Genomic DNA, 12,161 nt, shown 5'->3' on the forward strand with positions numbered 1-12,161 from the left:
TATTCAATAAAATAACGAAAATAGAAACATAGGAATTAGTGTCATTATTTTGCAGTTTAACATGAAAAGTTGGCCTATTTATTTTATTTTATTTTATTTTATTTTATTTTATTTTATTTTATTTTATTTTATTTTATTTTATTTTATTTATGACGTCCCGTTTGCTGACGCAATTAAACAACGGATTGGCGTGCTGTGCCGTAATTGGTTAAAGCTACCGTCAGTCAAACTAAAGTGGGCGGGAGTGGACACCGTCATCCAATCAGGCTACACGTACGATGCACACTCCATGACAAACATGGCGTTACGGGAGCTAGCATCGCTGGAGAAATATTTAGGACTGAAAAAGCCGAATAAGTACAGCACACAAGGGGATAAAAAGGTGATACAATGGTTTGTTGTTCTGGTGTCCACTGTAGGCCGTAGAATGCGGGTTTATTGGAAAGGAAACCTGTAAGCTGTTGTAACACTACGCGGTAGCTAGTAAGACAATGCTAAGAAGCTAGTGGTCTTGTCATATTCTCGTCATATTATCAACGTAGATATTTACTAATAGGCACTGATTGTATTCTTCACTCAGGCTGATATTCAGAGTAAACCCAGGCAGTTACGTTTGATAACAGCTGATGTGCCTCCAGTAGTACCACTCGGCACAGTGGAAATTGCACCGTGCAAACGTGCCCATGCTTGCTCATTGAGAGAAAGTGAGAGGTGGAGCAACGTGCAGCTGTCTGCGCCTCCTACGTTTAGAGGAAGAGGAAGGAGAGGGGTTTCAATATGCGGCTTCAGTCAGCTGTTTTGAAAGGTTTACAGCCTAATCTGTATGCAAAGGTCTCAAACCATTATTGTTTCACCTCTATATTTTACCCATTTGTACATCAATCTACTCAGACTCCTTAGGTTATTGTGCGTGAAGTGTTAATGATCATTGTTCATATGAGACCCTCTCTCAGAGCCAGACAGCTTAATGTGGATATTTAATTGTTTTAATCAAGATTTAAAACCAATATTACAATGTTATTATTATTAACTGTTTACATACTTCTCTCTTACCATCTCACTGCGCTTTCTCTGCAGGTACCCGTGTTACAGAATAATAATGGTCCTCCACTGGTGGGTCTGGTAACCATTGCTTGTCACCTGGTGAAAGAAGCCCAGCGTCCAGAGCTGCTAGGTGACTCTGCTGAGAGCAGGGCCGTGGTGCAGCAGTGGCTTGAGTACTCGGTCACCAAGCTGAACAGCTGCACAAAAGAAGACAGCAAGACCGTTCTGAAGGTATAGATAGTGGTATTCAATGAGAAATTTGATTTGGATTCACATCTTTAGACTAAATGCATCTCTGTGGTGCGCACACTATTATTATCTCTGGTTTATTCACAGGCTTTCGCTCAGAAATAAGCTTCCATCTTGTTAGTGCTAATTCTGTTTTTTAGGATTTGTGAAAGGGAATAATATTTTGAAAATGATTGCCTTTGAGAGGTATCGCAGCATCTCAGTTTCTCCCACATTTCCTTTCTCTGTCCACCAGTTAGGCCACTGTGCGTGTCTGTGCATGTGTTTGTCTTGTTGAGGCATAAACGACAGGAATACAGTCTGATGTATGGCCCTTCAGTGACATGGCCCCACACAACAGAGAAAAATGCTTTAATGTGCCTGACGCCAGTCAGCGTGAAATGGATCGTCAGTCGCTGGTCTGCTGGACACTAGGCGCCTCTTGGCACTGTCCTGTCAGCGTGAAGTGTCTGTGTGTTTGTATGTATGTGTGTGTGCGTGTACTTATCAGCTTGACACACTGTTGTGGCATGGCTGAGGAGTCATGCTGTGCGGCAGCATGTTATCTGGACAGGCCTCTTAAATATTTTAATGGTGTTACTTACAGAAGGAAGTTGCCTTAAGCAGCTCAGCTCTGGTGCCCGGTGGCCCCCTGTCTTGTCCTGCTGCTTTAGCTCCATCCTTAACACTCTTCTTTCAAGGACACTAGTCATCTCCCATTAAATTATGCAGAGATACAAACTGTCAACTGTAGGAGTTGGTTAAACTTTCTCACCCTGTGATGCAGATAAGAATGTCATAATTTCTTTAACTAAAGCTCATGTCGCTCACGTAATGTCAGGATAAACAAGCCAGGCTACTTTGGCATGAATGTGCGGTAACGTCTGTCTTTATTCATTTTAAATGTCAGTATGGCCAATCTCACAGCTGTCACTAACCTGTACTTTGTTATTTTCGTTATCAGTCACCACCAATGCGTTAATATGCACTCACGTAACTGGGTTACTATTGCCTTTCTTGAGTAAGCTCATTTTAACTGTCATGTAAACAGAGAACTGGGTTACCTTATTCACAGTAGGGGATTAGAGAAACCTGACTTCCCCAGGTAGATTTCTCCGAGTGCTTTGCCATATGAACGTGTAACTGGGTTTCTAATGCTTTTTACAAGAGTGCATTTGCAGGACAAAGGCTGCTGACAGGTTGCCACTCTACTACATTGTGGATAAATGAAAGGGGAGATTATTACACAGAGTGATGCAGCCTCATTTTAAATCCACCCAAAATCTCACTGAAACTGAAACCAACACAAAGTCTACTATAGATGTCTAAATAAGTAATTTTTCACCAGCATTTCTTTAATTCAGACAGTTTGCGATGTAGAAAGGAGCACTGTGACTGTCTCTCAGTCACTTCCCCTGACAAGTATCCAAAAAAAAGAAGAAGCAACAATCTGTGAACTATCGTTTAGCGTTAGGCATTTAGTTGTCATTGTTAGGGTAAGGGGCTAGGGAATGCATTATTTCAGTATTTTCAGTCAGGTATAGTAAGAGAAACTTATATGTTTATTTGTATCTTTTGCTCTCTAATTGCTTAATTATTATTTTAAATAACGTCCTACAGGCTTTTACATTAAGAGATAAGAAATACTTTGAGCTACAGAAATATGAGCCAGTCCTGCAGAAATAGATCTGTAAAGACAGCAGAGAGCCAGTAAATACACACACATACCAGCTAAAATTACGCTGTAGCAGTGAGTGTGAAGGGAATAAAGACACAAGTTTTGTCAGCAGTAGCCATATGAAACATCCACTCCATCCCCCTGCAAGTACCTTAAGTTGACATAGTAATATCTTTTGAGGGGTACTTAAATGTGGCACCCAGAGCTTGGTTGAGGTGAGGACAGAGAAAACAAAAGCGGGTCCCAGGATAATGGTTACAAGTTTAGATACAGATAATTTAGTTCCTGTAGTGGGTTCTGGAGTCACACAACCTTGAACTAAATAGCACAGGGTGACTTCCGGCTGTCACAGAAGTTAAGTTAGTTTAAGGGCAGAAAAGCTTTTTTTAGTGAATCTCAGTTTTATGATATCTGAATTATGAAAGACATCTTTGCACTATTCAAATAAAATCTACATTTTCTCAAAAAAAAATTTCATGTGTGAACACTGTGTTTTTCAGAACCTGAGTTCCTATATTGTATTGATTATATAGAAAGGCAGTAACACAAGTTGGGTTAAGAAATTAATTGCAATGGTATAAATATATCTTGTGCAGTATTATTGGTTATACGGTGGGAAGAAAAAGTATGTGAACCCTTATCACTGTAACTGAGTGTATGTACTGACTATATGTTAAACAGTTGTCCCAGGTTTGGGGCTCCATGTGTGCTGGGTGGGTGTGGCAGGAGAGCTGCCACTCCTCTGATGCTCAACTGGGCTTCAGCTTCAGTGCTGTAGGCTAAAAAAAGCAAGAATCTGATTGTGAAAGAGGAGGCAGTCTGCAGTCTTCATGCCTTGTTTGGCATCATCCACTCTTGCTGCACAATAACTCCATTTGCCCCCAAGATCCTCAGTGTGCGTGGAGTGTTCTCTTCACACAACGTACAAGTGCTAAAGATGGTCTCTTCCCCTGGGACCAGCACTTTTCACGCACAACATTGCACACACAGACATGAACTGAGAAATATGCATCATGCTGCCCAAGTTTAGGACAGCTTCATTAGATTTCCAAGCGAGAGTTGCAGTCATTTGGTAGTGAAGTAAACAAATAGTCTGTTTTGTAAGGCATCTGCTAAGTCGCTAGTCACGGGGAGAGAGGCTATACCCCCTCAGGTTACATATTATTCCTATCCACATAGCACAGCACACATATGCAGGTTCAAAGATCCAGACTTCTGTGCACCTCACGCACACACAGATATATAGGTTAACAAACCTGCTGTCACATCCCCTTTTACTCTGTGGCGTTCATCAAACAAGTAACATTTAGTAAAAAAAAAATATAAGGGGTGCCATGAAGGCAAACTGTTCCTTACCATTCACTTTAGTTTCACTTAAATTTCACCAATTTAATTAGCATCACCTAAATTAGTGTCTACAGTAAATTTTGAAAATAAAATGCAAAACAAGCCATTATAGAACCAACACCCACTTCTCTTAAAGGAGGCTTAATTAGTGATTCATATAAATGATGTTTTCTTCCCTGACATATAATGTATTCATCTGTCATGTGAAGACAAGTGTATTTACATAAAAATACTTTCCATAATGCATAAATTATCGTACGTAATGAGCCCATTTGCATTGCTGATTGTTTCAGAATGTTCTCCCATGCTTTATTTCTGACAACTTGTGTGTCATCCACATCAAATGATATACAGACAGTATACAAAATTACTACATAATAACTTCAATGTAAATTAAAAAAAACATCAAAGTTCATTCAGTTGAAAGTTATATTATATATACAAACATTCTCTGCCGCACCCATCTCACCACTTCTCCATCCAACTCCAAGATGGGTACAAGTAAAACAAATAAATCATGTAACAACCTTCTTGAGCTGTAACATTAAACACATCCAAACATGGGGGTCCTCAATTTTAAGTCAACCTCTGACTGAATGCCATGCAGTCCAAAAGTCTTATCCTTTATATTTTTATTACAAAGAAAAGTGTCTTAAGCCTTTGCTGCCTTTCCCTTTTAATCTCTTCCATTTATTATGCCTATAGTGAGTATTTCTATTAGCATCTGTACCTGTACCAACACCAAATCTACTAAGATTTCATTAGTGTAGCTGAAAAAGGTAGAGTTTATAAAGGTGTGTGTGTTTTTTGAATTTCCAAACTAAATTATCTCCTAAATTATTTTCTATCCCCAAAATGTAAAGTTGTTCTGGTGCAAAAGTTTTCCTGAGCTGGCTTTTTGTTTCTGGACTGAAGTCTTACTTCTACATGTTAATGTTTACATGCATTAAACTTCTCCATTTTGTCTTTCAGGACCTGAACGTCTACCTTCAGGACAAGGTGTACTTGGCCGGCAACCAGATCACCTTAGCTGATATTCTCATGTACTATGGAATCCATCCATTGATTGTAAGTTGCCGTCTCTCACTTTCTAGTTCTTATTATCTCAAACTGTAACATGTTGGAAAACCTCTGCTGAGATTCGAGCGAGTAGAAGATTTTTTGGTAAAAGGATCTTTTTTAAAAGTCTAGATTAAGATCAGGGTTCCTGTTTAACCTGTGCTTTCTTCTCAATATCTATTGTGTATGAATGTAATGAATTCAGATGAATTGTTACTCATTTAGGTGCACCACTAGGACCAAGGTTTTAGGGGGGAACTCGTTTATGCAATACTCGGTTGCAAAAACTGTTCCAAAGCTAGGAAGATTTCAATTCAGACAATTTTGATTGATTGATTGTCAGTACTGTTTACCCCACAGTTTACCATCCGTCTGCCCCTTCATCCATTCTTTCCCTCCCCATCAGCGCTCACTTCAGTCAAACCACAACTTTAATAAGCAGTTTGTCACAGTGGATAACACACAATTAGAGCAGCCACATGGCCAAAGGGCATCAGGAACAAGTTTGCAATAAACACACGGGTAATAGGAACATTCTCACTTCTCTTCAGGAAAAAAAAATGATGTGGCACAAAGTGATGTCTTTAGTCTCAGACAAGGGACGACTAAGTTTTCTACGCCTTCCAGGATAAAAAAAACATAGTGAGTTGAGAAATGAGAAAGACAGAATGAGATGGAGGGAGGGAGAGATCACATTTCGAGAGATGTCAGTGGTTGTGGCGGAGATGGAAGGTTGCCCAACGCCACTAGGCAGAGGAGCGTCACTTTGGTTTGCAATCAGTGTGGTTTTTAACCTCTGGGACAAAGGGTCAGCTGGCCCAATCCTTAACCAGCCTATCCTGATGTTCAATTCATGGAAAACAACATGACACAAAATATTAAACCTGACTGATGCTAGAATGGTTTTAGGGTGGATTGTGGGTGAGCAGAGAATTTGCACATTCCAGTTAATTAGATAATGAAAAGGCACAAATAAACATGCCTAATAAGATTTATTTTTCACAGACATCAATGCGGTCTGGGATTGTGTTGTATGTTGTAGTTTGTCACCTGTATAATGTGAACACAGGAAAACGTCAACAATGTCTATGCTTGACCACTTTAATAGGATTTGTCAATCTGTCTAGTTTTTTCCATCATTGCGAACTACACTGCCTATCTGAAAAAAAAAAAAGTCCACTAAGCAAATAGGTAAGAGCCTCCCACTGGATAATTACTGCATGGATGATTATGTTTCAGCTGGCAACAAGTTATTTAACTCTAACTGATGCAGTGAGTAGCTTCTCATTTCTTAAAAAAACATGTCACAAGACACATCCTGTGGCCATAGAAAAGATGTTAATCTGTTTCAGAGGGGTCAAATTATTGGCATGAATCAAGCAAAGAAAACATCTGAGATTGATGAAGCTACTTCAGTCTCTGCTAACTGATGCAGTGCTGCATGTTAGGGAACACAGCTAAACTACTTTCTAGTCAAATGGTGGAACCAATAAATCAACAATCAATGTAATACAGAAAAATGAGAACATGAATTTAAGTACAACACCTGGCCTAAACTGGCAGCTCAGAGACAACCACTGGTTCAGGTTCATTCCTAGTAATGATTAGTTCCAAAACTGATTCAGTGATGATACCTTCCAACTTTCATAGTATCTGCTGCACACTGACTCATGTTTCTAATTGGCTAATTCCTTTTCTCTCTTTCTTCTCACACACAGTTGGATTTGACCATACAGGAGAAGGAGCAGTATGTAAACGTGACACGGTGGTTCGACCACATCCAGCACTACCCCAGCATCCGACACCACCTCCCCGTCATAGTTGTGCTCAGGAACAGAATTTACACAAGCAGACACCACTGAGATCTAACCTGACCCCATCCTCCCCTTTTAAGCTGGGCAACTCCTAATCTCCAAGAGTGATTAACATCATTAATCACAAATAAGTTACAAATTGAGGATGTTTCCAAACAGTCAGTTGTATCCACAATGTCCTGTTATTCCTATTTATGGATCATGATTCCTGCCTTTAGGATTTTCGTCAGCTCACATACCTGAACTTCTGCTCGTTTTTTTTTTCTACTTGAAAGATCAGCTATGAACAAATATCTAAAACACACTAAACTGTTTAGATTTTGAGGTACCATTAGGAAAAGTATTGCTAATAAACATAATGTCAGTTTGTGTTCTGATCGTCTGATATTAATAATTACAGAATTTAGCCCAGTATCACTGGCTGATTTTCAACATGGAATGGAAGCAAGAAGGTCATTTGTCATCGTCTTAGTCATTTAGTCACATTATTTATAATCTGTTATGTCTTAGCTCGTATTGATTGGTTCACAGTACTATATTTGTTTTATTTTGCTAACATTTAAGAGCCTTTTGGAAAAGCAAATATATCATGATAAAAAAAATGTTTCTATTTATTAATGGTAATGAAGTAGCGATTCTTCGTTTAATCAGGGCCTTAAACATGCCATGAAAATATTACCGGTTCAAAGAGGGCTTAATAAGATGTGACATAACTGGCAGCATGTTTTGTCCTTAGGAAAAGCAGCTTTCTTCATGCCATAACAATGTATTTCCTCACAACAGTTTACCCAAATAAATGTGGTTGCTGGCTCAACATCATAACCCCAAAATGACCACAGTCATTGCTGAATCTGCGTTGTTTATCCACTTCTGCCTTTTCTCTGGCTTGATGAATTAAGTCTGTCTCTATCAGTGGAGTGTTTGCTTTTTCTTAGGATTTTGTCTTTCACGTGCAGCTCCATGCGTCCACTCCACTGGACAGTTTAGTTTCTGTGTGTGCGTGTGTTCCTGATTACATCCCCGCACTCTGTACCACTTCCTCACCACCAGTCATGTGGGCAGCAGTGAGCAGTTGAGCGTCAGCCCCAGAGTCAGAGATCAGAGTGAGGCTCCAATCAGTCCCACTACCACCACTGTTGATGCTGCAGGCCAGAGAGAGGGCAGCGGGCTCACCAGCTGCCACACAGATCCAGCCAGCCAAGGCCAGAACCCAGGCCCCTGGGCGACAGCCAGCCACTGTGTGTCATTTCAACCCTCACGCTCCCACGGGGCTACTGGAGAGAGAACGACGAGGGGAGGGAAGGAAGGAGGTCACAGAGAGAGAGAAAAAAAGAGCACCCAGAGGCCGAGGGATCTCTTTGTGACGTGAACAGTGATCCATGCTGCTGAAAGCCTTTCTGCTGCTGGCTGGATGTTTGTTATTAGCACCATTAACAGGCCATATCACAGCAATGGTGGCAGGACCTGTAAATTAACACAAAAGTAATTAGAAATAGACAGCCGTAAGAAAACGAGGATAACTTGACTTTAACTTCTTTTTGATCACAGGTTTTTGTCTTGTCAGTTAGCACAACGCTTTTACAGACATAAGTACATAAATGATGAGCTGTTCACCATTACAACTTTGTATGCTGAAATATTCAGTTTTCTGTTTTAATGCTCCAAGTTCAGCCATTTTCTTAATTACTGTAAGTAGGTGTCCAACTTTACATATCTTTGTGTCTGTAGCCTTAAACTACTGTGGTTTTGTCATCAGATGAAAACTCTGTGTCCATCCTGTGCCAATAAATCAGAGGGATTCACAGCCCATGACCTCTGACTTCTCTGCTTGATTTTCCAGTGTGCTCTTCTTGCATCAACCAGCCAGAAGACAGGGCCATTGTTAAATTAAGTTCCATAAGACAGCTCAATGTGTGTTTGTGGCAAGTTAGATGAATAATATGCGAAGGAGAAAAACAGCTTGCAGTCATTTGATCAGACCTTGTGACTGGTTGTGGCAGCTAATGGTGTGATCGACCATTAAAGAAGCCCTTGTCCTCTTGCTTATGTTAACAACTGGAATGCTGTTTTGAATGTGCAGCATCAGACAGTATTCCTGGGGTATAAATAAACATGCCCACAAATTATTCTAAATTCACTTTTGTTTGTTTTGGTGCTATAGTTACAGACCAGGCAAGAGCAGAAATATTAAACATACTAGTAAACATTTGAAAGAAAGACACATCCCTTATTGGTGATGTAGAATTTTAAGAGAGATGTTTTGAGTGTTATTAAATTCAGCAGAATTCAATGAAATCACAAATGATTGCATGTTTTCTGTGTCACGACCAAAAGAATGTTTTTACCTAACCCATAATGATTTCTTTTTAAAGACCATGTTTTTACTGTATCACTGTTTGTCTAATTCATAATTTGACTCAAAACTCAGCATCCAGTGTGTATGTTTAGAGGGTTTAAACCTGAGCTGAACTCCAGCTGTTTAATATATTCCAATAAGATATTCTTCAAAGGGATTCTTACACTACAGTGATGATCAGTCGGTCTTTCAGATTAAAATCCCTCTTCACTTATGTGCTGACTGCAGAAAACGCTCTGGTGGTACGGTCTCACAGTCAGGTTCCTCCCTGATTACACAGCAGCGTAGTTTAAGCCAGACACAGTGATGAGGCCACAGCAGGTAACCGGGACAGAGGCACCAATTAGAGGCGACCTTGCCACCAACTTCTGAGGGTGAAAGGAGCTGAGCTCCACAGGGGTTGGCCTCTGCCATGGCTACAAAGCGGCACACTGAGGACCCACCCACATAACCAACTGTGCCCCCACCCTGCAGCTGCAAAATAAAGTTGCAATTTAGCCCACTGCTCTGTGAGGGAGAGGTCAGAGGTCAATAATGTAGGGTTATCATCAGGATTTACTAATGGAGCTGTGGCAGGGAGTGGTTTATCTAAATCATAAAGTGGCAGACCATGAGGGGTAACACCCTGAGTCATCAGTTCAGAGGTATAACACTGATCACTTCTTGACCCGTCTCTGCTCATGTGTTCTGTTTGTCCCTTATCGATTTTATTACACCCATCTTACATACTGTGACTTGCAGTGAACCCTCTACATCACCCTGTCACCCTGTGTGTAGTTGCCTCAGATTTTAGAGTTGAGATGTGCTCAATGGGATCATAACAAGATAAGTTTCACCAAAAAGCCTCAGTGCAGTCAGCGTCTTACAGGAAGTCAAAAGACGGATTCACTTCTAGCAGGTGACAGACTTTTTAACCGTGTCACCCCTTCATCACCTCCCAACACCTTTGTCACTTTAAGTTAACTAACCGCATTGGATGGACACCCACGCATTAACAAACGCGCATGCATCCACCGCCACCACACTTTATTAATTCTTATTAACAGCATCATGGAGAGGGAAACGCATCGGCTGAGACATCTGCTAAGAGCAGGGCTCGCCGTCGCTCGCTGACTGATTCAGTGAAACAATCAACAGCGTGTGGTGGTGAGGGGAGCATTAGCATGTCATAAGCTCTTTTGACAGGAGTTATTGTGGTCTTATCCACTGTGACAGTGGTACCATGCGCCTATAAAGATGGCATCTCATTGTCTATTGCGATTACATGAGCGTACAAGCAAAGATGCAGCAATGAAGGACACAAGGAGGCGGGAGGGGGGCATGTGTTTTTCACAGCATGTTACTGCAGTAAAGTTATTCCTGTAGACGTGAAGGAGAGAAAGGAGTCTCTAGTTCCCAAACGTTGCATGTGCAGGACTGTATGTGCTCACGTTCTGTGGTCACATACATCCCATAGGGGTCACCGTGATTTCCTCAATTTCTAACCCCACCATACTTCGACCTGTGGAGGCTCTGAAGCCACACTGTATACACAATGTGCCTCCTCAAAAGTGTATTTGCACATCGGGGCTCTGGTGGCCACCACGTGAGGCCATAAGACCTGTGACTGGCCATGTATTCTGACATTTTTGAAAGTGGAAACTGTGTGAAGCAAGCTGTAAAAAGCTGAGTTTCCTTCCTTTTGTTAAAAGCACCGTAATTAACACTTTTTATTTTGTTACTGTGGGAAGAAAAGTAAAGCAAAAGGCAACTTTTCACATACTGTACAGGTTTGGGCACTATTTAGTATTGTGGTTGTAGTATCAGCGCATCAGGTATCTACAGAGTCCCTGTTAACTTCTTACATCAACCACAAATCCAGCTTAAACTGATCCAGGACTGTGAGAAGTGAGGAATGAGGAACGAGGAACATATTCTGCGTATTTACTGTCAGTTTTACTTCCAAGTTTAGATAACTTAATTGAAATGTTGGCTTGTTTACAACTTGCAGTGTATAATTTAAGTATGAGTCATAACCAACAGAAAATAAAAGCAAAGCTAAGGAAATGAGCTGAAGTTGCAATAACATGGATTTATCTGTTTGATTGTTTACCTCAGATCATGTTTTCAGGGGTTTAATGCCACTTTGGTGAAGGGGCACATGCCAGTTTACCATATCTATGAATTCATGCCAGAGGAACTTCATACCTCTTGTTATTCTCGCTTTCTTTATCTCTCGATCTTTTTCAAGACACAGCCTCACCTTGAATTGCACAAGGATCCCAGGTGTGTGGCGAGAACAGAGTTTTACGAGATGCAACCACTCAGCTCATCAATCAGAGAGATGGGTGGCTGATTCGGCACGTAGGTGCTAAAGTACATGTGTGTGACCCGGGGCAAGGAGATTGCACAAGACTGCAGTTTAAGTTTCCCTCTCTCTTACACACACAAACCCACACATATCGGCACAGATGACTGTGTTTGAATTAGCCACCTCGATCGCTCCTCACGCCTTCTGCTGATACCTCAGCTGCAGACTCACATTCTTCTGTGTGTATGTGTGGTCGTGCACACATACATGGGGTTATGGTTTTAGCCCCAGGGTAAGAGGTGAATTAAGGGTGAAAGAGGCAAAAAAAAAAAAAAAATGAAGGGG

The 12,161-nt window shown here is 40.9% G+C and overlaps 1 protein-coding gene across 1 annotated transcript; it reads left to right on the plus strand.

Moving 5' to 3' along the window:
• The first annotated feature begins 257 nt into the window (after positions 1 to 257).
• eef1e1 (eukaryotic translation elongation factor 1 epsilon 1) lies at positions 258 to 8,012 on the plus strand. The gene is made up of 4 exons (XM_026364435.1): positions 258 to 382; positions 1,078 to 1,275; positions 5,270 to 5,365; positions 7,075 to 8,012. Exons 1-4 carry the CDS (start codon positions 290 to 292, stop codon positions 7,216 to 7,218), a joined length of 531 nt encoding a protein of 176 aa, XP_026220220.1. The 5' UTR covers positions 258 to 289; the 3' UTR covers positions 7,219 to 8,012.
• The last annotated feature ends 4,149 nt before the right edge of the window (positions 8,013 to 12,161 follow it).

This window comes from Anabas testudineus, chromosome 2 (assembly GCF_900324465.2).
Source record: "Anabas testudineus chromosome 2, fAnaTes1.2, whole genome shotgun sequence".
NCBI classification, from domain to species: domain Eukaryota; kingdom Metazoa; phylum Chordata; class Actinopteri; order Anabantiformes; family Anabantidae; genus Anabas; species Anabas testudineus.